This window comes from Athene noctua, chromosome 3 (assembly GCF_965140245.1).
Source record: "Athene noctua chromosome 3, bAthNoc1.hap1.1, whole genome shotgun sequence".
Classification (NCBI taxonomy): Eukaryota; Metazoa; Chordata; class Aves; order Strigiformes; family Strigidae; genus Athene; species Athene noctua.
Window position 1 is genome coordinate 71,878,743 of NC_134039.1, and position 27,360 is coordinate 71,906,102.

Below are 27,360 nucleotides of genomic sequence, written 5' to 3' on the forward strand. Positions count from 1 at the left end.
CCAGAACAAAGGTGCCAGCTATTCTGGCTTACTGATTTTGGGGGATATAAAGCTGGACCCACTTTGTCAGCCTCACCTATGGGAGGACGCACCGCGTAGGATTTCCCCCTTGCCGGGACAGGCTCTCCAAACCCTCGCTGTAACCGGGGCTGCCCAGCCACTGCGGGGCTGGATGATGGTAACATATGCCAGTGGTGATGGATCTTTCTTAATCACTATTCTCTCTCTCGTGTAGTAATGACTTGATGCATTACCCTGTATTTTCCTGTTTGTTGCTTTAGGTGCATTATTCTGTCTTACTGCATGTCTTCTGTATTACACTGTTACGTTATCTGGTTCTCATTAGCAAAATACGCCTACTCTTTTCACTCTGGTGTCCAAGTTTAATTGGTATTCTCCATGTAGCAGAACATATATGGGGGCTTTCAAATGAAGAAATACCTCCTTATTAGGTTATGTCTCATACCTCTCAAATTTAGAGCCTTTCAGTAGGTAAAGCTTATTTTCACTTCAGTCACTAATATAGAAACTCTCAAAATGTGTCCAGTTCCAGCCAGGTTTCAGCATAGATTGCACCATTTCCCAGTAAGGACTGAAATCACGCTGCTCAGTGACAGACACCCATTTTCTGACTGGCTGTACATCAGAGCTGCATACATGTCTCTCATGCGATAATTCACCACTTGGGATACGTCAATCACTGTAGATAATCATGTTCCAAAGCCTTTGGATGAGAGCGTATAGAATCCAATTAACTTATGATTTTTACCTGTAATTGCAAATCAATCAGAAGAAATAAAACTATCTTTGTAGTGGTATGTGTGCTGGCAATGATTATAAATAAGGCAGTGTGCGCTTTTTAGCCACTAGATAAGTATTGTAAAGTATTTATGTTACTGTTATTGCATTAGAAGAGAATCATGCTTTGTCCTTATCTCAGTGCCAGTCTTCTCCTCTGCTCAGGTGCTTTCTCTCACCTGATTTTTTTTGTAATTTTTGGAAAGATCTGAGTTTGGTTTAATAGGAATCTCCTCTCTCTCAGCAGTAGCCTCAAATCCAGCTTTCTTCACTTGATACTTCAGCAGCCAATGATATTAATCATTTGTAACCTCCAGTAATGACCAGCATCCCACTATACACATCCAGGCATGACCAGCTTTTTCTGAGGCAACAGCATAGGCAGCGATGCTCCTTTTTAATCCATGGTAATCTTCCTGACAGTGTGTGAAGCCTCAAGGGAGCCCATAGAAATGTGTATGGTTTTAACTGTGCTTGGTAAGCATCAATTATAAGTTGAATTTTGTTGGGGAAAAGGACAGAAGGGTGCCTGTAGTTAACTGAAGACCAGGAGCATTGGTTTAATTGTGGCACTTGAATGCTTTTAAATACAGATGGAAAGAAAGACTCATTGAAAATGTTACCCTAAGCTTCAGTCAGAAGCAGTTTCAGTATGCAGCTGGTGACCTTTATTCCTGTAAAATCAGCTCTAATTACAGTAACCTGCAAGGTAAGGTTTTCTGGGCAAGCACCAACAGAAATTTTGTTTCATTAATGGGTCAGTTTATTGCTGGATGTTATTATGCCAAGAGCTTCAACAAACTTTGTAGAAATCCTTATTTAATTTTTGCAAAGAATTCTCATTGTGGGAAATGAGAAACTGAAGTCTTTATAGAAAGTGATTATTTCTCAGGTGGAAAGTGTTTGTGAATTGGCTTTTTAAGGGTTTTAGCAGACAGCAGATTCAGGAAGGATGAGTTTCCTGGAAAAAATACTCAACTCCCTGCATCCAATGCCTCATCTATCCCCACAAAAGAGAATGACCTTTCTGCAATGCTTCAGCAGCCTCTTCTCACTGACAGCTTCTGATGGGAGAGGCGACAGTCCCAGGTACCCAAATCAGAGCTTGCTTCTCCAGGGCTGGTGACACTGAACACCAGCAAGCTCTTGTAACTCTGTGAGTGGAATACCAAATGCTCACCCTCTCACCTAGCCACGCTGCCGTGAATTCACACCCTACACCTCAAATCAGTGCTGGCTCTGGATGCTGCAGCTCTCTGGATGTGAAAGCTCGCAGTGAGCTCCCGCGCAGCAGGCAGGCAGCTGCAGAGGGTGCTGCTACACCAGCTCCATGGGGAATCTTGGGCTGAAAGACAGAGTCAGTGAAGATGAGGCAGATAACAGCAAGAGGGCTGCTGTTATATTTAATAGAGCCGGGATAAAACACTTCCAAATCAACTGCTTGCAGAGAGAGGGCTGTGATTTACTGATGCTGTGTCACACTCAGCACACAGGGACTGGCCTGGCAAAAGGACCCAGAGCTGCAGCTGATCATGGGACAAGCCAATACATCATACTGCAGAGGTTAACTCTGTTCCCCGGGCTAGAGTAATTCTCAGGAAACAGGAGGTCTGGAAGGACATTTGCTCTCTGGAGAACCTGCACTCTGAATTTTCAGAGAACCCCAGACCAGCTGAGGCTGTTGGGGATCCCTGGAGCTTGCCGTGTCCAAGCTGGAGCAGGATGCGCTGAGCCATGACTGGCTGCTATCACCACACACCTGGGCTGAGGATGGGGGAACAAATCGTGCCAGGTAGGTGATGCCAGAGGAGCTGTGCCTGCTCCCAGGGGCTGCTGCAGAGGCAGGCGCTGCCTGCGGCGGTTTCCTCCCTGCGCTGTGAGCAGGGCAGGAGCCCGGGGCTGGAGGAAGGAGACCTGGGGGTGCGTGAGGAACAAGGCTGGGTGCTGCTGCCCTGCCCCCACCTCTTGGAGCACATCTCCTGCCTCCGCTCACCCACATTTCCCTGCAGCAGTGAAGAGCAGAGGTATTTCACCCTGACACCAGCTGGTCCCTGAGTGCCACAGTCGAAGCTCGTGGCAGCCCCGCAGCGGTGCCTCGGGGCTTGGCTCACAACGGCACTGATGGCTCTCCCACCAAGGACCTGGGGGGTCCCGCTGCCCTCTGTGTCTCCCTGTGAATCCCACCCACCATAATGAGAGCTGACATATAGAGATAACATAAAAGCTACCTCAGGTGGTGACCAGGCTGGGGGTGGCAGTCATCCACCACCTAGCTTACAAAAACTTGGCTTTGCTCTTGATTTTTTCCATCATTTTTAACAGCCCATGAGAGGCGAGTGGCAGGGACACCAGCACCAGTTTAGCTCCAATACCACATGGTGCAGCCGCCTCACCCTCTGCCCCCAAGCCAACCTCAGGGTTATGGGTACCCTGAATGCCAGGAGGGCAGGGGGGAAGCCAGATAGCATCAGAGACTGGCTCTGACTGCGGTGACAGGGCACACTATCACATCAGACACCCTGGACAAAATGAAGGAGCTCGTCAGAAGCAGTCAGATGGGGTTTGAAAAGATTAAACCAAGCACCAATTTCACAGCAAGGCTTCCTCCAAATCACCACTTCCTTCCCAGCAGGGACCAGGCCACTGGCTACAGGCCACAGCTGCCACTGTGGGGGTGGAGACATCAGCTGGTGTTTGCAGGACAGCATGGTATGTGACTGCTCCCCTTCCACAACTACAGCAATGCTAAGTGACGCTGAGTGAAGGCTTCAGATGGACAAGCTGCATGAGGGATTTGGCGACAGCTGGCCGGGGACATGGGGTATCAACAGCCTCAGCTGTGGAAATGGCTTTGAGAAGAAGGAAAGCTGTGTGGGTGGGCAGGCTGCAAATGCCACAGCACGGCCCAAGGGGAAGAGACACGTGTAAGACAGATGAGGCAGGGCAGCATCAGCCTTGAGCATTGTAATACAAACCCTCGCACAGTTCTGGAGAAAAAGACTAAAACAAATGCAGTTCAGCTGCGCTACAGTTGCCTGTTCGGCACCCACACTTCATGCTTTGCATGTGGAGTCTGAACCAGCCTAGTCCATGCCCCTCACTGGGGTTTCTGGGTATTCTGGGAGCCTTTGTCACACTGCTGGGGTGCTGATATTCCCTGTCACCTCCAGGAGCTTCACTGTGCTCCTCCCTCGGGGCACCCACGGCCACTGCGGCAGATGGGGAAGGGCTTTGCACGGGCGCCTGGTGAGGACCCCTTCCTTAGGAGACTGGAGGATCGCTTCATCAGCTATCTGGGGGCAACGATGAACTACGCCAGTAACAAGATCAGGGAGACAGTGAAGAACAACACTGAAGCCTACAAGCAAATAACCAGCAATTGGGTCCATTTAAACAAACTGCACTGCAATGTCCTCAAGCGTGTGGGCACCCTGCTAAGAAGGAGAAGGGCAGGACATGCCAGCAGAGCAGGGCTTGGCCTACAGCGTGGTGCTGAGGGCCCACCCTGCTCCCCAGCCAGCAAATGTGTCTGGGGACAGGGAGCTGGGCATGGGAACTGGGGGTAATTCTCTCTATGTATGAGGTCTTGATTGATTAAGCAGTTAAGAAACTGCAGTGCAGTGCTCCAGGCAAAATTCAAGAACAAGCCTATGAGTATCTGAGGTCCTGGGAAAAAACCCCACCTTTTAGAGAGAGATTTAGACCATTCAATCTACTTACCAAAGATCAAAAAAGGAAAACCAACTTCTGCATAGAGATGGCACCACAGGGAGCAAATACAGGCACCAAAGGACTCCAACGCAGTTGATCTACCAGAGGGTGACAGTGCCCCATACCTGTCCTCTTGCCCTCAAAGGGGAGAGGGGGACAGCAAACAAGGCTCGCTGGTCTGCAGGGTGAGACATCCTGGCTCTCTTCTCACTTAGTGCTCAGTTGGCACAGAGGGACTGGCTCTGGAAAGAGACACTGACTTGCTCAGACACAGCAATCCATGCTGAGGTGTTCATGCAGAAGCTGCTGCATGCTCAGCCAGGTGCCCACCTTCCATCTTTGCTTCCCTCCACTCAGGACAGCTTTCACACTGTCCCCTGTCATCATGTGGTGGTGTGGCAGAGGCACCATGTCCCCACCCACACTTGCCTCACTAACACCCCCCCAGACCTTATGCCCTGCTTCCTTCCTCCAGCCCCTCCTAAGGATTTGCTCTTTGCTCTTTCTGCCCATGTTTCCTCAGCAACCTGATCCAATCTGAGTTTCACGTATCACCTTTGTTACAAAGTTTAGCTAATCCAGCCCCCTCTGCTCTCAAACTGCTCATGCATCTCCATCTCCAACCACCTCCCTGAGGCCCCAAAACCCTCACTGCTCCTCCAGGCGTAGATCTTCCCCAACTCTCCATCCCCTTTCACCACCTTTGGTGAAATTTAAGCAAGTGCATAAACCCTTTCCAACAGGGATGGGCACTGCTTTGTTGGAAGGGAGGGTGCCTTAAGTTTTCCTTCTCACATCTGAGCCCCCCTCCAATGGATGTGGTCCCTGGCACCGGTGCACTGCATCTTCTACTCTCCTTATCCTGTGCACAATTCCTGCACCCCTGTGCAGATCTGTTTACTCAGCATGAGTTTCTGAAGAATAATCCACAAATTAGGGCTTGCTTGGAAATTTTTTATTCCCTGTCCCCTCTTCTACTTGCAATAAAATGCACCTAAGCCCATCCCTGAGTGGTGATGGTCTTAATGGGGGCAGGTAATTTTGGATATGTGCTCCTCTTTCTTCCTTCATACAATACACATCTTACTGCTCCATACAAGACACACTGCTTTTATTTTCGGCATCATGGATTCTATTATAGCTTTCATGGGATATCACAGTACCCAAACTCAAGAGTGTGCTAACTAAGGCACAAGTCTCACTTGTCTGAAAAACAGATGGATCCTTGTATTCTCCTTGAAACCCAGACCCAAAGATCTCTATAAAAAAAAACAACCCCACCTCCCTCTGTAAGCCTCTTGAGGGGATGGATTTGCTGCCTTTTATTAATCAAAATCAAGATGCAGAAAATGTTTCTGGTAGTTCTGCAGTTAACTCTCAAAAGGCAAAAGCTTTCCAAATTTCAGCTCTATGCAGAGCTTCTCAATTAACTACAAACACACAGAGGTATCGGGTAGGTCACGTATGTTAAACGGGTGAAAACCTGCCCTGGAGATCAGCTAATGAACAGCCCCATGATGAGACTGGTGGAACTGCTTATGGCAAATGCACATAATTATTTCCCCACAGATTTCATCTGGTTGCTGGATGGTTGAACGCGTTAATCTCTCCATTAGAAGAAGGGTTGAGATGCCATTCATTTTGGGTCGAATGAATTTGCTGGAAGTGAAACCAGCAGCTGAAGAGCCCAAGTACGTTCATGCAAGGGAGCTCTGCATGGGCAGCGGGTGGCTGGAGGGACACAAGCTCAGAGGGTGATCACCGGCAAGTTTCTTCAACCAGTCCAGCACAACTCAGCAGGGGACCACTGAGATCAGAGAAAAAGGACTTCTTTTTTTTAAGCTTACCTTTAACTTCCCCACCTACTTCCTACAAACTTTAGCAGCCTTGAAAGCAAGCACCTTGTGCCATGCACGAAGCAAAGGCTGTGCAGCACTGTATGGATGACTTCGGTTTGGATGCAGCACCACCCAGCCTGGATGCCTGGGGCATCTGATCCTGAAAATGCTTAGGAAAATTTGGGAGCACCTACAGCTACTGCCTGCAGTTCAGTTCCGCAGATGGCAGAATCCGTTCAGCAGAAACCAATCCATCAGTAGTTTTTTTGTGATGGTAGCTACAGCAGAGAGAAATGGGAGAATGCAAAAAAACTGTTTGTCAGCAGAGCCACCAGCTTTTCATTATCCCACAAATCTGTCATGTGGTTTTGGTGACAAGTAATCTGAACCACAGCTACTCATCACCTTTATAAGCACTATCAGGCAGAAACCTAAAAACATAATCTGTCAGTACACAATTATTAGCTTCCTCTCTCCCGTCCCAGAGATGTGTCAGCACAGATACAGGTTTGCCAAGTAGTCTCCTGCTGCCAGCATCTCCCCACCAGCTGTACTGACACCAGCTGGGATCTCTTTGCATCCCAGACCAAAAGGCTACATCTCTGTCAGAGGCAACTCTGGATCTCACAAGGATTCCATCATGGTACCTGTGGCAGGTGGCGGTAGCAGGACCAATTTCCACTTGGTCTAGCAGGTGTAATTCCTCCGCCGCAATGGGGAGCACAGCCAGGGTAGCCCCCAGCACGGCACGGCCAAGGTCGTGATGCTCTTCATTAATCATTAAACTGGTTTAAGCTATTGTCTTAATAAAACACAGAGAGTTAGGACACTCCCCCATTAGAAAATAGCAACTACTGCTCTTTCCCCAGTCAATAATCAAGTCTGAAGGTACAAATTGCTGTCACAAAACTTGTCCTCATCTGTGTTTGGGCAGGGGGCATTGAAAAGCCATGGGGGGACATCAGGACAGTCGGCAGCTCTGCACAGCTGCATTCAGCTCCCCAAACAAATCCTCCAGGAAGGAAGGGACACTTCCAGTGTGCCATCATCACAAAAACACTATCTGGTTTGAAACATATCATATTAAGATCATATTCAAAGCTGTTCTTACCCTTCACTTTTTTCAGGCAATCCCAGGGGCTATTTTAGCTCATTTTGCTAAGCAATGCAATTTTGCAACTCTAAAAGGCAACCCAAATACCCGAACAAAGGAAACGTTGAGAAAGATCCTGTAATTAAGTATCTCACCTTTTATTTTGTTCATTTACACTTCTGGCACTGACAATTCTTTGAAGATATTTATTTTTATGTAAAGACCAAACTTCATTAAAGCAATCAGAACAGAAGTCAATTAAATAATTTTACATCACTTTAGTTTCAGAAAATGTACAACACTTCCATACATTATAGGCTTGACTGGTTGCAAAAGGAAATGGCACATGTTTGACATGGTTAAGAAATAACTTGGACAACCCAACAATTAGTTTTGCCAAAACCTGTTTTGTACTGAATACCGTAACACGTGCCCAGGGATTACAGTATGCGTGATGGCACCACATGCATGTTATTATTCACCGTGGAATTATTACTATCAATTTGGTCTCCAATGAAGTCTCAAATATTCTACATAGAATTTGTCACAGAAAGATCGGCTTAACAGTTTTGTAGGGGTATGAGATTCATGATGGAAAGCAAAGATCTGACTCGTGCCACTTCCCAGCGATGCCCTGGACCAGCAGGACACTGAGCACAAGGAGAATATCAAGAATATGAAAAATCCTATTGATTTCATGGGGACTGCTCTAACACCTAAAACTGAGCAGATGGCAGGCGTGCGCTAGGCAGGGCCTGCAGCATAATGCAGCATCCCAGCACCACAAAACCATCTCGTTTCACACCTGCTGAGGATCCGTGAAGTTTCTCCTGCAGAAGTGATGATGATGGCCATACATTCAGTCCTCTCCAAAGTCTGTGTAATGTTTAAGGCAGCAAGAGAAATTTGCCTTTATTGTAACACTTCAGAAACTGATGTTTCCTTCAGAAATAGGAGGACAATATTAATAATTAATCAGTGTGCCCCTTATTTAGATAAATGTGATGGATGGCCAAACCAAATTTTGACAAACTATCTCAACAGAATTGAGGAATGTAACTGAAATGGAGTTGAAGCTTTATAATTACACATGCCAGATCATCCACATGTAACATACTGTCTGGGGACAGTGTGAAAAGGGGGGGATTTAGATGAAATCTGTATTCTTGAGGCCTGATGCTGGTCAAACTTCCCCTGTCATGAGTGAGCTCTACTGAAGCCAAAGAGTGAGCACCTCCGATGAGAGGTGTGAGTAAGATTAAAAACATGCTGCTGGTTCACACTAACAGGTCACTGTGGCTAAAGGCTATTCTCATATACAGAACTCTGGAACACTATTAATACCCATTTACAAAACACTACAGTGATGGTTATTGGCACATAAAAAACTCCTTCTCTATATGAAAACATACACAAAATAGATAAGAACTGCCATTTTTTTCAGACTTTTAAAATCTATATGTAGTTGCCTTTAAGGAGTTTTAACCCCCAGTATCACAAACAACAATATTTCTTTAACAATGTTCACCTAGATTTTACTGTGCTGACATTTGTAACACTGCCACAACCTAGACCACTTTGTGGATTATGCTTAATTGTACTGTACACAAGGCGATGAAGATCGATAGAAAACCACTAAGATTTTTGCACAAAAATGTGACTTGTTAAAATCCAGAGAATGATTGAGTCACTTTATAGGCAGCAGCTACATGTAAGCTGTAAATGTTACCCGCAATAAAAACACATTTTGCCATAAAGCACATATTGTGGCATTATCTGCTTCTGGCCTGGTACACAAAGCGCAATTTTCTTCCCAATGCAGAGGAATGGGTTTGGTTAGCTTGACTCTCTCAGAAAAAAGTGCACAAATACCTTACTCTTTAAAGTGCTTTGCAGAACTGATTTCTACCCCGAGATCCCTCTATTCTGTTAAGACACTGCCTCTTTCTTGTGTAGCAATGTTCCGCTAACAAAGCCTCTTAGGCAAGTACAAGTAAACTTTCAAGAAGACTGTGTTAGAAGAGTGTTGACGTTGAGGGTAGAAAGCTGGGCATAAAGCTAAGAAGTACAGGGTCTATCTTTTATTAGCCCACTGCATGTCTGTGGGACTGTACCCAACATTCTCATGGCCAAAGGAAAGACCCTTGCTCTGGGCCTGTAGCAGCCCCCAAAAGTAAAAACTTCTCTCCAGTGTTCAACTTGAGTGACTAAGAAGGGCAAAAGAGATTTCACCACGGAAAAAAGTACTAGCTTTGCAAACTCCATTGCCACATTCTCACCTCTGCGTAGGCACAGGAGAGGAGCACTTGTCCCTTGGTCGCACTATCCTTCACCCATGTGGGAGACAAGTCAGAGTCAGCTCCTTTTGGCTATGACACCCATCTCTACTAAAACATGACTCTGTGGGGCTTTTGATGCATCATTTCTTCCTTCTCCCTCCCAACCCTAACTCCTACACCAGTGAAATACTGCATTTACCAATTCAAGTAAAAAGAAGTCTGCTTTGGAACAATGATCCTTGGGATACATCCTCTCTTGTCCCAGAATTTCTGACAGGACTGTCACTGCAACTCACAAGGTAGCAATGTCTATGAGCACGATCCATCTAAGATGCATGTGTAGCAACGCGACTTCAGCTCTCCAAATGAGTCCTGGGGCCTTGCTTTATTTCTATGTCGATTTTCAAAACAGGTTTCCTTCTCTTGTTAAAAGATGATTTTGATCAACAAAGTGACAAGGGGAAGAAACAACTGGCAAATATCTGAACACCCCCCCTAACACTTTTGAATTTAAACATGGTTAACAAACTACTACATGTGAATTAATATGAATTAAATTTAAAAAGATTAAAAATGCATCAGGACTTGTTTCTTTTATACTTGCTGTTAGAACACAACATGTAGAGTCGGTAGATTAATCAGAATTAAAATACCTCAATTGTTGTGTATAATCAATATGCCCAACTCGACCAGCAGTATTACTCCAGCATTCCTGACGCACAGAATACCTGAATTAAGTGTGCAGTCCTTGTGAAGAAACAATTTCACATCTTCTGCAGAAAGCTTTCAATAAAATGATATTGTGCTTAGACATACTATTTATGCTACTTGATAAATTAAAATCCTGTCATAAGAAATTATTTAGCTACATCATATTTTTATTCTTTTATCTGGAATGTTACTAAGTCTACCTTTAGCAAAAATCTCCTAAAACTTAAAATATGCACAAATATAAAAAACCTTTGCAAAATAGAAACATTTATTTAATTTTCTTCATACACTATAAATGTTCACAGATTCTAAAAATAAAACCCTAATTGCTTAAGATTAATTTCAAGTATTCAATCTCCTTTTAATTACACATGATGCTTGGTACTAGGTTCTGTGTTTCTAAGGTATGGAATGTTGTTTTGGTGTAAAACAACCCTAAAAGGAAGGCTTAAACCCAACTCTGCAGGCGGGAAAGGGGGAGTGACAATAAAGAAGCCAATATATTTTGCACCCTCACAACCAGTAGCAAAGATGAATAAAATGCACGTGTTGGAATCATTTTGCCTTCAGAAAAAAAGCATGGGATGGAAACCTTCAGAAAACTGCTTTCAGTTACAATTGAACTTGTGTGAGAAAACAAGCCCAGTGCTGCACACAACTGAGTGCCGCTTTTGAGAACATCCGTGAAACAAGGCTGGCAGAGGGATGGTCTTCTGCTGCTAAAAAGCCCCAGCGCTGCCTGCAAAACAGAAGAGGCTGATCTTGTGACAGCGATCTTTCCAGTGACTTTGCTTTGGTTATGCCCAATAGATGCAGTGGTTTCCCCTACCTGTGGATACAAGTGCCATAAAGCCTGAGGTCAGCACTGACATCATGCCAGCGCAGGGACACCCTCTCTGGCTTACACCCCGCTCCAGCAAAACAGGACAAGCAAGGGAACATTCATAGGTGCAATGGTGAGTGCGGGCTTATGCTTCTGGGGGGATCAGAACCCTAAGTCCTCATTCTCAAAAGCCAGTAAATACCCACTTAACCCTATCAACCACATAAGCACAGGGTGTTACACACTTCACACACTGTGCTGGGTAATTATTCTGAAGAAGAGTCTTCAAACACAAATTTTTCAGTTTCAGTAACAAAAACCCAAAAACTATTTTGTTCTTGTCTGTGCCAAGTATCCCTTTTCTCATTTCAGGTACTGCACCTTTGGTGAAGGTTTCAAAGAGGTAACAGCCTAATGGGGACATCCCTTGGCGAGTGCATTTGCAGATAGGTCTGGAGACCTGAGCATTTTCAACAGCAGGTTCTTTCAAGCATAAAAATATTATGTGCCTAAAGAGGAGGCAAGATGTAAGGCATGAGAATCCAGCCCTCTCCCTGCACAAGATGATGTTCAAGGTCAAGCCGCTCTTCGCAATGATTCGTTTGAAATTACCTCTGTCTGCTATGCTTTACCCTTTTAGTCCCAGTCAAGTCACAGAAGGATGCTTTAAAATGTTTTCTTTCGAAAAATATTTCTTTGATTAATGAAGTAAAAGACAAAATAATGCAAAATATACCCAATAGCTGAAGGTGAATAATTGGAGAGTAAGAACTTCCCCCACAGAAGGTCAGATAACACGTCAGACTGACTTACAACAACAAAACCCCACATCATCCAGTACAAATAATTTAGTAACAAATGTCCAGTCTCAATTCTGATAGTAATCCTACATTCAAAGTATTTTTCAACCCAAGAAAAGCCCACAAAGCAAATCTTTAAAAGTTACTGAACCCAACGACTTATTTAATCTTTACACAACGAAAAATAAATGTACTTTTACCACATAAATGGGGGGCAGCCCACAGGCAGAGGAGGTTTTGCACATTCTTTCATGAAGCAAATGTTTCAAAGATAAGAATTTGAATTGTTGACGCTTTCAAACTCGTATCTCTGAAGACTTAAAGCAGTGAGAACAGGGCAAGGAAAAAAAATAACATAATATTTTTATGTAGCTGCATAAAATTCAATTTGCCAAGGGAAGCAATCACATGGCAGGTGAATAAAATCCCATTCATATTTTCATTACCATGCTAAAGGCAGCCAAATTTATTCTTGTGCCTGACATTTTCTTGACAATTTTGCAATGCTTCAGTATGGCAATTAATATGAGATGTAGATTTCTGCCCATTGCTACTATTTCTCTTTAGATCCATCAAGACACTCTTTGACTAAGGGCATTTGAAGGAGAAATGTGCTGAAGGCAATATGATTGCGGAAGGCGCAGGACGGATGACCACTGTGCATTTAGCAGCATGAAAGCACTCCCCGCCTTTCCTTTCTTTTAGCTAATGATATTTTGTGTTCAAAACTGGACACAGCATGAACTCAAACGTTCAAATGTGAAAAGGGAAAAGAAAAATCTTTCCTTCTGAACTAACTGAAGCCTCTACACTGTACTTAGCAATATATACCAGTTCATTTGTACGTGTGGCCACATACTTAGTTCCGTTTTCCTGCTGTCAGGTAGTTAATTGTGGCAGTTTCTCTCACAAACACTAACTCCTGACTGTAGTGTGTACTCAAGAGCAGCAGTGGCTAGATAACCTGGTGTAACACAGACGTATGCCACCCTAGTGAACATTCACCCAGGTGAGTATGGCTCTCTACTTGTTATGTCAAATAAATAAAAATGGAAATTCTCTTAGGATAAATTTGGGAAATGCTCCCTCTAATAGATATGGCAGATATTTGTATTTTCCTATCAGTTAAATCTTTTAAATGGTTACTGTTGCAGTAGCTTATGCATTTGTCATTCGTTGTATTGCACAGCAGAGCTATTTCCTAGGCTACTATGGGATGGGGATCCAACAGATGTCGGCTGCTTTCTGACGAGCTACTCTATTATTTTCCCTTTTATCAGCATTGAAGATAAGGACAACCCCTGACCGTCTAGGATAGCCTTCTGTATTCATCTGGTACAGTGCACCCTACGAAATTCTCGGGATGGTGTGATGTCGTGCACACTTGGTGAATTCACATAATTGTGGAATTCCATCCCTTTTGGAAGCCATTGCTTTCAGTTATCAAGAAAACACTAGCATATTGAATTTCCTCCAAAATGGAGCATTTTTGAACATGAATGCATTTTTAACTAGACAGTAGAAAGGAGAACCAGACCAGAAGCAGGGCAGTGAGGTCATCAGAGAGCTGCTTTTCCCCCAGAAGGCTTTTAAATGATTAAAATACATCAGCAGCTGAAAATTATTCCACATCAGAAGCATCATTGTCAGAAAGATGGTAATTACTTCCCTTCACCCGAATATACTCAATATACCGCCCTTCATCAGAATCTGACATACCACATGTACATAGCCTGTTTTCAAACAAAGATTCAATTTCCTCTAGTTTTTTCCCTTTAGTCTCAGGGAGGCAGCCGTAGATGAAAACCAGTCCCAAGGCAGCAAACCCTGCATAGAGGAAGAAAGCTCCTGCAACATAAAACAATATGTACAGTCAGTTACTGAAGTTTCCATCCCTTCTCTGCTCCAGAGCAGAGGGAGCAGCAGAAGCAGCAGGCTGCAGTTATCAAAGGAGTATGCAAAAGCAAAGGTTGGAGTGGCATTGTTAAAAGAACAAGCTGCGGGGCTGTGGGTGTAGGAGAAGGCTGCTTTATTGCATCATTCCACAACAGAGAGAATTAATAATTCTCTCAAAAAAGCAATTTCATTTCACATGGAAGATAATACATATCCTTTCTGGGCAAGTAGTTCTTCTGTTAAAATAAACAGTAATTAAACAGTTGCACACCTAATAAAACAAAGCAGATATGAAAGGCAAGAACTTTCTTAGTTTATCTTAACAGCAAAGGAAACACTAAGACAAGCCCCTAAAATGAGAAACTTTAGCAAAACAGATATAGTCAGGATTAAAGTAATGTGACTCTTATACCTTATTGTTATTTAAAATTCCTCTGCAGAGACAATTAGCAGTGATAAAGAGCTGATTCCTCCCACCACCCACCTTACCTAGCAGGGCAGAGAAGGTACCAAAGGACCAACAAACATTTACCTGCCATGCGTTTCTAGACTGATGACTCAAAGGAATGACAAGTAGAGCTGAAAGGCTCTGTACTACTAATGATGTGAAGGTCACATCAGCTCCCTAGCAGCTTAATGTAATTTAAATGACTTGTACTGGAGTGGCTGAGCAGTAATCTGACAAACACTCCACAGGCTCCAGCAGACAGGACTTAATCAACAGCTGGGAGAGGGGCAGTAGCATCTTACACAGATATTTCTGCAAGGACTATCTGATATCGGCCTTGGATGCCATCAGAAACTGGGAAACGGCAGTTTCTCCTTAAGTGGGAATTGGCATATTTCACTAAGTCAAAAGTGGTTTTTTTTCCAGCTCCCCTGTTTCAATCAACTGTCAAGGTTCTCAGTTAAGGACAGAAAAAAATGTTTTTTATGAAAGCTGGACCAAACTATGATCCAGGAAGGTGGTATCAGGTCTCTTGTCTTACTAAACCACAGTGTGTTGAGAACACTGCATTCACAGTTGACATTTCACAGCAAAACCAACTGAGTTACCCAGATTCAGCAGAAAATCAGTGGTAGTACTGCATACACAGACACACGCTGTTTCTTACCATAGTACGTCAGATATTCGGCCGTATGCAGAAATGTCAGTGACACAAGCACATTGAAAACCCAGTTGACTCCAGAGGAACATGCGTTTCCAGTACTTCTAGCCCAAAGTGGGTAAATTTCAGAATTGACAGTCCAGGGCATAGGACCCATCCCTAGGAATTAGGAAAAAAGATCAATCTCAGTTTAATGGCTGAACTCAAAAGTAAATTTAACATGTAGCCTCACTATTCAACATTTTACCTTTACGATTTTTTAACTTATATATGAAAACAAACATTTGCTTACCAGGAGCAAAGAAAATCAAGTACAAAATAAGGCCCAGAAGTGCTGTCCAAGAGTATGGAGTGGGGCAGAAATTGTATGCCCAAAACAAATCTTCCTTTCTGAATACTGTTTCATTTGAACACCTGAAAAATAACAAAACCCTTCATATTAAAGAATTTTCAGAGAAATAGGTGGCATCTCAATATAAACATGGCACATAATGCCTTATGAAAAGCTGACAAATGTAAAATTAAGACGAAAAATTAAGATGAAAAAACTTCATCCCTGTTGATCTTTGAGCCAAGTTCCACACTCAGAGATGTGCTTTTTCCCAAGCCTGGTCTTAGGAAGAGTAACACAAGAACATTTCTGAATTTAAACACTTGCCTTGTATCTACAGATCTTCAAATGACCCGTCTTTACTACTCAAGTGGTCATACCAAAACCAATGAGACCATTTGTGTGAATATCACACAGCACAAAAAGAGCTGTAGCAGCAGGATTTTGAGCTAAAGATGATGCTTGTAAAGATTTATGTTCAAATGGAAGTTAGTCCTTACGTCATTGATGAACTATCTGCTGCACGCTTTGGATGTAATTAGTAATGCCTATGGAGTGTGCCAAGGTTAAGTTATAAAGAAAAGAGGTGCATACTTTCTTTTCTATACAGTGAAATAATTTAGAAGGTAGCATTTCTAATTAGACAATGAAAGTAAGAATCAGACCAGAAGTAAACCATGCCTGAGGTACTAAAAGAAGACGTGTCTCTATTCCAAGGACTATGTGAAAATTACATTTCGAGGAACAGGTATAAAATCAGGTATTTTCATCTGGATGCTAACAATATAATGTATTTTAAAGGAATACTAGCAACTTTATTTTTTGTTAAAATTTTTTTGTATATTTTTTTTTAAAATTAACATTTGTTTAAGGGGACAACAACTCATAACTGTAACTAGAGAAACTTTTCAGCTGCAACATCAATTGCTTCCGTTCAAAAACCATGTACTTTTGGGAGAGAAGACTTAGGCAGACACCAGCCATAACAATGTTAATACTTGAAGAGAAGAAATCACAGAGAGCTGAACATCTTTCTGGGTTACAATTTTCAGATCAGCTGAGCGCTTATGTGAAGGATATGACCCTCTTGACAGGAAAACCAGAATGATGCCTGCAACAGGTGAAAGCTAGGCACAATGAGTGGCAAGATAGCGGAGCAACAGATACCCTGAAATGTTTCAGAGGACCTATGTAGTTGACTTTCAAAAGCAAATTCCAACAAAGCACTTCTCTCACTTTTCTGTTAAGAAATGACCAGCCAGCCCCAGGTTAAACAGGAATGTGCTAAGCACCGATGGACAACCCTCACCACTCCTGGGGCAGAAATCTTCCTTATGTTGGTATGGATGTATCAACAGGACAAAATTTAAATCAGGATATCACTGTGAAGTCCCAAACCTGATTTCAGGACAGATGGAAATCCAAAGTTCAAATGTATTTAAAAGAGAAGGTAACTCAACAGATACCAGTAAAATGCATGTCTGAAAGCCCAGCCAAACCCTAACGCTGCCTTAATGGCAGTAAGCTGTAAGATCTGCAGTTCTACCTTGTACTTGAGCAGCACCAGAATAAGTGGAGCCAGTGCTCCCCGGAGAAATGCCAAGCCCTTGATGTGCTGCTGGCAAAGCAGCCAGTGCCAGTGTCCACCTTTCCACCCTGCTGCAGCCCTGCCTTGCTGAGCGCCCCATAAAGTCCACCTCATCCAGTACATACAGATTCACTGTCAGTCTTGAGGTGAAAAACACACAGAAAACAGGCCAACTGAAAATCCCTCTCAAGGATAGGTCTCTCATGCCTAGATACAACAGGCTCACAGCCTCAGCTGTTGCCTGGCCACTGGAGTACCCATCAGACTAAGACACCAGCAGCTTCCATGACAGAAATTTTTCACCTTTTCTCAGCCAAAAGTACTGCTGCCATCCTTGCCACTTCTTCAACTTGTTTCTAAGCATCACTCCAGGTTCCTCCTTCTGTCACTTTGCTCTTTCATGGCTCAGCTCAGCATCTCTTTCAATGTTACAAGGGCAAGACATAGATCATTCCCTATAGGTGTCCACCCTGATGCTTCTTTACTCCTCACCATGTGCGGGTTAAAACAGGTTTGGGCTGTGTCCCAGGTACAACATGTATAGAAGACTGAACCGTGCTGGAAAACCATCTGTATGTTTAAACCAGAAGTTCCTTACACGTTAAGGAAATGGTGTTTGAAGGATTAATTACTGAACACCCAGTAATCCTGTTACCACCTCCCACTCAGCACCACGCAGCTGCCCGCTCTACATCTGCACCACTGTGAGATCACAGGACTGCTCAGTTTCACACCATTTTAACAACATCACTTTTGCTCCTTTCACTATTACTCTAATTTCATTTGCAGGTGTTTGGTAATGAATACAAGCATTTTAAAACATCTTGATGCCGAGATTGGTTTCTCCATTCTGCCCAGCCAGATCAGCAGCTCCTCAGAGAGGAGCCTCATGCATTCTCTTGAATGCTACTGTAAACAAAGACATACTGGGTTTACCGTCTTGCATCCATCTCTGTCAGCGCAAACCAACCTGCTGATTCATACAGACACAACTATCGGGAGGTCTGGATGTTTCCTTCCGCTACCATCTTTCCACAGATGTGTCCTACTTTTGACAGAGTGGAACACAAATGATATAAGGGAAAATCAGCTGTCTCCAAAGTCTCCTGTGGCTGAAGCCACTCATCTATTCCCCACTGTATGCCCACAACGGAGAGGAAGTCCTGTTGCAAGAAAGCAGATTCAGTGCATTGAAACAGGGAAAACAGCACTGGAGACTAGATTTAACAGAAACCTTGCAGCAATAAACTGTGCTTTGCTTATCCTTCAGTAGTAAACTAGCGTGGTACAAAGAGTAAAAGCAAAGATATTTGCACTTGCTGGCATCTTGCAGTGCTGGGTATGTTGAAAAATAATACTCCTTCAAGGCTGGGAATTTGTTCAAGCTCTGTTGCTGTGCTAATTCTACTGCCATACTACTATTTTTACAAGATCTATTATTTTGCTGAAGAATATATTAATAATTACTGTATAATGTACTCTCAGATAAAATTCTGAATTTTTTCCTGCATGAAGAGAGCATCTATGATGGAAAGTGGATGAGCATCTACCTATCGCTTCACAAGCTGAAACACACATAGGAAAATGGCCTGTAAATGGCTTACAAGTGAAACAATGCAGTCAGATACCAGTGCAAAGATTTTGTAAATATCAATATGTTGGGTAATAGTCATATCACTATAAACAGTGAAGACACACCACATTATTTCCTCTGAAATTACTGCCAAAGTGAAAACTTGGTAGTGCTACACTGAAAATCTTTACTGTGAATTTCTTTTGTTACATATTTTCCAGATAATTTAAGACACACATCTGTTCTAATTAGTGAAAACTTGACCTTCCAATAGTTGATGAGAACAATTTGACTGACTGGAAATAAATCAGAACAGTAGATTTCTAAATTACGGGTATTATGTGCTTGGTTTCATAATCCCAGAATCCATCCTTTATCAGATACAGTATGTAGTTCAGAAGATCTAAAGCTTTCCTCCCCGCCTACTTAAACTACCTTCATATGGCACAAAAAAGAAGGTAAGAGAAGAAGAGCTGGTGTGGGTGGTCTAAAATGTTACTGTTAATTACAAGAGGACGAAACAGGGTAAGACCATTTCTTTGATAAACAATCTAAATTTTCATAATACTTGAGCCAATTTGGTTGTAGAATTATTCTCAAGCACAACACTGAAAACCACAGATAGGAAAATGGCTAGGCAGTACATAGTATAGGCAAGTGAGCACAACGCAAGATAGAGACCCAGCTGATTTTCTCCTCAAATTTCCATTAACTTTTGCTTTGCTACGTAGCCCTAAAGATATATCTTTTGTGGGAATTAAATGTTTCATTCTGAACCGTTCATATATTTTTAATACGAAAGCTGCTGACTTCTCATTGTCTTTTAAGCCCTTGAGAAGCATCTTAAATGGATTTAGATCAAAAGTCTTAAAAGGTCAAAACTCAAATCGAATCAGTCTAAGGAAATAAATTACTTCCAAAGAAAAATCACTAATGTGATCCTTCATCTACTTAAAATGCTTGTGAGAACAAGCATATTTCAAAATTACACATTCTGTTCCGAGATAAACTTTAACATCAGGTACGGAAAGATTTTAGATCTAATTCACAGTTTCACTAATCCCTCATTTCTCTGTTCTAACAAGAGTAAAACTACTTAAGGACTGCTCTTATGCCAGACTTTTGTGTCTGGGTTATCAAGATGATGATAATCTACAATTTACTAACTTAGTCTCTGGTGTAACACAAATATATTGGATTTAAAAAAAAAAAAAAATCTCCTTTAAAGAGATTTTTAAAGTCTCCTGTGTAGAGTGCTGACTTTAGTATCATGCCAATCTAACTGAACAATATAAATTTATGCCAAGCTCATTGACTCATCTTTTCACCTGAAGCCTATTCATGGAAAGGACAGAGAGCCAAACAGACATAATTTAGAGCAACTGCTGTTTGGACTGAGAAAGGTTTTTGTGGAAGATGCTTAGGAACAACAAGCAATTACTCATCCTGTGGAAGAATGCAGACCTTGACACTTGGGTCAGTTCTCACAATATGAAGCCACTCTTCTTCTGCTAAAGGTATTTAGTTGTCTGAACAGACCACTAACTAAAATTAATTAAAGGACAAAATTTAGCAAGGTACCAGTTTAACTGTGTAATAATTTAGTAGTAGTCATATATGTAACTAAACAGAACTTTGGAAACTGCCTCTACCCTGTCCATCAAGTTAGCACAACCCACAGAAACCAGTGAAACCACAAGGTATAGTTTCACTATAAATCAGTATATTCTGATTTAAAGAAAAATCTCCGCTCCTTTCAGTGCTTAATTTTTATATATACATATGGTAAGATGCTATCTGAAGTATCGAGCAAAGCGTCAATCTTTCCTGAAGGCGAACAGATTAATTTAAACCCAACTAATGTCTGAATCAATACTTCCTAAGCTTTCTCACAGTTCCCTAGCTACTGGCTTCTGTGCCTCAGAGAAGATGCATTGTAGCTCCACGCCTCTCTGAAGAAGTTTTCATCTACCGCTTTGACTTTGTAATTTATATGGAGAAATAACTCATCCATTAAACCAGATGTTGCTAAAAATATGCAGATGAAGCTTCTTATGCCAGATGATGGCAATTGAAAAAAAAAAAACCAGAAAAGAACAAACAGACGCAGCCTTGAAAACACGTACCCATAAAATTTCATGGTATTCAGCTAGACATTGCTTATCCTTCATTACATAAAAATACCAGCAGCGTTTTGGGACACTCATTGAAGCCTTTTGCTGTAACTGGCAAAGAGTTTTTAAAATATTAGCATGCACTTCAAAAACTTGGAAAAATAGTTTATTTCACAGCAAGAAAGCAAACTGCACCTCAGCAGATTGCAGATGCATTTGCACATGACTGAAAAACAGTCTTTACACCACTGAGGCCCCCTGCTACAGGATCTAGCCATTATACCTATAGAGCTGTGGGTGATATCCTGCACAAAGAACAGAAACCAAGGCACTTTAATAGATACCAGCTATAGTCATTGCCACTATCCAAAGTATTTCAAAAAATCTTAAATTAAGAGACAAAGCCAGTTCCTTTCTCTATGCAATGCTTTCCATGCCAAGTAAGTTTAGTAGCAGCTACTACAGCTAGAACAATACGAACAGGAAAATTATTCTCCTCAAGCTGAATGACTGGCACTTCATACTCTACATCTGGGAAACTGAAAGCACATATTCAAAGATAAATTAAAAAAGAATATTACCCAGAAGCTTGGTTGCTTTGCCCACTACAGAGCCAAAGGGTTTAGAGATGTCTTCTTTATTGTGTGCTGTACGTTGAGAACTGAATTTCTAATAAGGTTTTATGTTTAAATCAGCATTCCTTACAGATCTGCTTGGAGGCAGCACATAACATGTACAGAAATAACTGTAAATTATTCAGATTGAGCGTCTTTTCCCTTACTGGTTGTTATCTTCTGATCCCTCTTTTATCTTCTTTCTTACAAAAGAAACAGAGACTCTACAGACTGTTAAAATCTCCTAAAATTGATCACAAGGAGTATTTCACTATAGTTCATACACATTATTAAATTTAAAAATTACTTTAGATTTAATTTACCCAAACAGAAGACCCTACTGAAATAATTACATCATAGAAATACCTGTCTCTAAGACATAACTGCCTTCCATCATGCTTGGACAAGTGTACTCTCACTGGATAAAGAGCTAGATGGATGGCTGGGCCCAAAGAGTTATGGTGAAGAGTGTGAAATCCAGTTGGCAAGCGGTCACAAGTTCCCCAGGGCTCAGTATGGGGGCCAGTTCTGTTTATTATCTTTACCAATTATCTGAATGAGGGGACTGAGTGCACTCTCAGTAAGTTCACAGACACCAAGTTGGGTGGGAGTGTTGATCTCCTTGAGAGTAGGAAGATTCTACAGAGTGATCTGGACAGGCTGGATCAATGGGCCAAGGACCATGAGGTTCTTCAAGACCATGTGCTGGGTCCTGCACTTGGGTCACAACCACCCCATGCAACGCTACAGGCTTGAGGAGGAGGGGCTGGAAAGATGCCTGGTGGAAAAGGACCTGGGGGTGTTGGTTGACAGCCAGATGGATATGAGCCAGCAGTGTGCCCAGATGGCCAGGAAGGCCAATGGCATCCTGGCTTGTGTCAGCAATATCGTGGCCAGCAGGGACAGGGAAGTGATCATGTGTGTCCGAAGAAGGACAAGGAAGCTGGTAAATGGTCTAGAGCACAAGTCTTATGAGGAGTGGCTGAGGGAACTGGGGTTGTTTAGTGTGGAGATAAGGAGGCTGAGGGGAGACCTTATCACTATCTACAACTACCTGTAAGGAGGCTGTAGTGAGGTGGGCGTTGGCCTCTTCTCCCAAGTAACAAGCCATAAAACGAGAGGAAATGGCCTCAAGTTGTGCTAGGGGAGGTGTAGATCAGATAATGGAAAGATTTCTTCACTGAAAGGGTTATCAAGCATTGGAACAGGCTGCCCAGGGAAGTGGTTGAGTCACCACTCAATGTGTGAATGTGGTGCTTAGGGACATGGTTTAGTGGTGGATTGGGCAGTGTTAGGTTTACAGTTGGACTTCATGATCTTAAAGGTCTTTTATAACCTAAATGATTCTACGATTCTCAGCCATGTTGGAACCCACACCTGCATGAGACTTCGGTATACTCATCTACCTCTGTTGCCAGTCATCTGGTCACAAATGAACTTTTTTTTTTTACATTATTATTTATTTAGCTAAAAATCTTTATAGACAGTTTGAATGCAAACACTTGCATTTTCTCAAACTGAGAAATTTCAGCTTTGCTACTGCATCTGAATTTGCCCAATAAATAAAGCACTGGAATTGTTTTTCAATCTGAATAGACTGAGCACTAGACTACCAAATGATTGAAAACAGAAGCGATTTTTCCCCATGACAAGTAGTTCTCCAATATTAATCATATCAAAGGGGTTCTTAACTTTTTGCCTTTCTCTATGTTTCAATACTTTTGTAACTCCATGTACTAGTAGATTCTGAAGGGTGGACAGCACGGTTGCTGCATCCCTTGCCAAAGGAAGGAGCTCAGCTGTCTGACAGTGCCAGTTAGGACACTTGTTAGCTGTGGGTCTCAGCAAGCCACTTCTGTGTGTTTAGGTAACTCTAATCTCCCAATGAAAGGTGTGCCGTTTTGGATTTGTTTCTGGAATGAAGGTTCTCCTTCCTATTGCTGTATCGTATTCCTATACTCTCAAAGTTCAGCCTGCTACTCCATTAGACTTCTTTTATCCTATACTGGTGCCTTCCAAGTCCTGCTGACCACCTCCAGGCTGTAGTTTCCCACCCCGCTGGCACACCACAAGTGTTTCAAGCTTCATTTTTCATCATGTCTACCAGGAGGGGAGAGAGACAAATCTCTGCTACTACCAGAACACTGTCTGACAAGCTTCCCTTGTCATCTTTCGTGTGCTCCTTACCTTGAGAAATGAACTCAAATCAGGAAAATGCAGAATAATGTTTATACCTAGTTTTAAAGAACCATCTGAGATTTCTCAAGAGCTGACGGCACCCATTAGGCACACATGTACACCAGTCCCAGCTACAGCACACTTGAAAACTGGGAGCAGAAATAAGCAAATACGTGGTTTTCATTACAGGACATACCTTAGTCACACTACACATAGACTGACTGACTTTTCTTCCCAAGTTTTTCCTACTCTTCCAAAGTATCGGATGGTAATAAAACTGTCATGAAACATCTGACGTCTCTGTATTGTACAGACTGCCCTATCCTAGTCCTAATTCTGATCCTGACTGGACACACTCGGTTTACCCCAGTACAAATTAAAATGAACTAGTAATAATTAAATTGTATGATTTTCTAATCATGACCGAATAACCGAATAAAAAAGAATTCAAATATTGTATTAATAATGCATAAACTTGTGAGAGGTCATACAACTATGAAAAATAATTATTTGTTCACTTAAACAACTAGCAGTCATACGTACAGAATTTTAATGGACAGAATCCAAATTAAAACCTGACCAAAATGCAAAATCTTAATTAGCTTTCAGAATAAGTATCTTCATGGAATATCACTGTCCATCATGCATTTCTACCTATGATCATTTTAACTAATCATTAGACAATAAGTCACAGTTTCAAAATACGGTATTTTGTGTTACTTTTTAACATTGGACACCTTCAGGTACACAGCTGTTCAGCTGAGGAAAAAAAAAGAAGGAATATGGTTTATTTCTTTTTTTCTTTAGTGATAAACTTCAAAATTGCCCCAATTTTCAACAAAGAAATGAAATGAGATAAAAAGAAAGGAACAAAAAAGTCACAATCTTTTTGTTCTGTTTTCGTTAAAAAAAAGATTTTTTGCATTGTTTTCTGGAAAAGGATTATTAAAAATATTTTTATATTTAAAGAAAATGAGCATCTTATAAAATTCTCAAATATCTAAATATATTACTGCACAAACTAGTGCATAGAGGTCCAATCTATATCCATTTATATCCAGGTATAAGACTATATTCAGCAAACACTTGGCCAAAGATGATTTGTTTAACAGCCAGCTAAGAGGTTCACAGGTTGAAACCAGAGCTGTAAAAATCAGATGCAGTATTCTCAAGTTAAGCCATGACAAAAATGGGTTTATTATGTATACCCAAAAGACTACTTTAAGGTTTGAAACTCTAAAATTCAGTGACACTGACAGCAGTGAGTGATAAGTCTAAGATGGAGAATCAAATACCAGTGCATATGAAAGAGTACAATCTGGTAGTTATTTCTGGATAGATTTTTTAATAAAAATTAATAAATAGTTTAAAGATACTTTCTTTTGTAAAGACAAATTATTTTTTTTTAATATCCATTCTGAAGAGTTTTTTCCTCAATTTAAAGTATGACTCACTTATTAGCTTGGTATGTTGATATTTAGTTGCAGCAAATATTTCTGCAAAAATCAGAGAAAGTTTCACTGGAACTAGATGTTATACAAGGGTGAAGTTACATCAGGGTAACGTTAAAGGAGAAGCAAAGCCCACATCTGCTAAATGTTTTAATGAAAAGACAGAAAAATATATTTTTGCAACTTTAAAGATTATTCTGTGTATTTACAAGCTAATAGAAAATAGAAAAAAGCAGCAATGTAAGAATGCACCGTTTCAGGTAAGGCTCAGAAGGCAACAGCAGGCAATATCAGATTTCTGCCCTTTTTCCCCCCATCTCAGGGATGTATTCCAATGTTTTACAGACAACTTACATCTGTGTACTTTAAAGATCAAGACCTTCAGTAACTTTTCCTGTTTTATCATTTGTAGAATACAAACCCTGATCTCAAAAGAATAAAAACAACCACACAGTGTTTCACAAGCACTCAACTATCTGACAGTTCTCATTTAAATATTCTTAGTACACACCTTGGGTTTGTCCCTTCTATTGACAGGCATATCCTGCTGCTGAAGTCTGTGCCTCTATAAGAGGTTGTGCTGCTGCTCCACTGAAATTTCACCTCTCATCACAGAACTCTGTTCATGTCCTTGAACAACTTTACTAATCTTGAATCTTTTACCTCTTTTAAGAGGGATTTTACTGTTTCTTGCAGCTTCCAAACTACTGATGTGTGTGAGAACTCCAACCACTTATAAACACAGAGGTAGACTACAGTGGAGTGCCATCAGCAAGTCACAAAGCCACCCAGCTATCAGTGTTGAAATAAAAGAAAAACACTGCAATCTACCAGATGGAGTGGAAAAAATGCCATGATGTGGGCAGAAGGCAAGACCCGCTGTTGTAACACCTAAAGCATCACATATGTGCAGGTCTGGATGGAGATGCAACGTGTGTGACGGGGCTGTGGCTCAGTGACATGACTTGAATGCATGGCAGTTGGTAGGACAAGAGAATTATTGCTACCACCACCCTGGCAACTGCCGCAAATCCCCCCTTCGATCCTGTTCAGAGCAATCAAGCATGAACTGAAAAGAAACATCTCATGCCGCAGCATGGGCGCAGGTACACAGTAAGCCCTTGCAAGAAATGGCATCCGGGAATATTTAATTGCTCATGAAATAGATGCCGTTTCACAAGTTTTAAACACCACGAGCACAAAGCTATCTCTGCATGACAACCAGCAAAAAGGTATTGCAGAGGGATTCTGGAAACAGAATGAGCTATTATTTCCCTCCTGGTAGCCGTCAAGGTTGAGAAAGACTCATGGACTCCCTGTGACCCCAGAATATGCTTTGAAGTTTGTTTAGTGGCTTTTCTGTGGTTATACAGAAGTAGTTCATTTTTGGAACAAACAGCTTCAGCAATGAGCATGGATACACATCCGTGCGTTCATCCAGCCGTTGCTGGCTTCCCTTATTTCTCTGGAAGGAGGGAGTGCTCATTAATGATTTGGCCATTTCTTCTGACAGACAAACCTTTGGAGGATCTCGGTGATGAACAGTAACTGGAAGGTGGCTACCAGTCACCCCAGGGGGGCTCCCAGAGACAGCCTGTGCTGCAGGATGCTTTCCACCGAAAACAAGACAGATTTGGTCACTCAGTTACTCACAGGTGCCTGCAGGCAGGAGGGCTTTATTCTTTTCAAGCTCTTTGAGGACAAAAATGTTCATAAATATAGGGTACTCAAGTATTTTTTTATTAAAGACAGGCTGGCATTTAGCATCCATGACAGACTGGTATATTAAATATTTCAGCTGCATGCAAACCCCTCTCTGTAGTTCACCGCTCCCGGTCTTTCTCTACACTGGAGCAGTTCTGCTGCTCCTGGCACTTTTATGTGGAAGTTCTTGGTCGTCCTGGCTCTGACAGGTTTTGAGAGCTTACGGACAGAGCACCAGGCTCCAACCAAATTACTGACTGAACCGGGCTAATCAAATCTGAGAACTTCTAGCTTCTGTTTCCAGATCTAAAAGCATTTAGTCTTTTTGATTGCATCTCCTTGCAGCATGAATACTTAATAATTAAGTTACTGAAACAAATTGGTCTGAAGATTATGATGCCAAAAGCAGCATTTTAGAATTTCCTTCAAGTTTACTATAAAATAAATCTCTACCTCATGTTTAATCTCATTTGTTTTTTCACCTGACTTTACATTTAATTTGCTTAATAACAAATATTTCTGAAGTTCTTTTGGTTACAACAGAAATATCAACCAGCTGTAGAAGTAGTAACCACTGTAGAAGTATCAGTTCTCCCAGGAGACACCTCTTTCCTAAGGTATATGAAGACATATCACCTCAACAAATACTGGTAAAAATGGCTGAGCGTAGGGCTCAACAATAACCAGTATCAATATTTTAATATTAATTAAAACATTATTAACAGAGCAGCATGCAAGAATCAATGGCA

General features: G+C 41.8%; 1 protein-coding gene across 1 annotated transcript in view; it reads right to left on the reverse strand.

The window, feature by feature from the left end:
- Positions 1-7,599: 7,599 nt before the first annotated feature.
- The window catches only part of SLC2A13 (solute carrier family 2 member 13), a 165,763-nt gene continuing 146,002 nt past the window's right edge, over positions 7,600-27,360 (reverse strand). The window contains exons 8-10 of the mRNA XM_074903291.1: positions 15,351-15,472; positions 15,065-15,217; positions 7,600-13,901 (exon numbers count right to left, since the gene is read on the reverse strand). Of these exons, the coding sequence (XP_074759392.1) occupies positions 13,675-13,901; positions 15,065-15,217; positions 15,351-15,472 (502 nt within the window). The 3' untranslated portion in view covers positions 7,600-13,674. The remainder of the gene's footprint in view (positions 13,902-15,064; positions 15,218-15,350; positions 15,473-27,360) is intronic.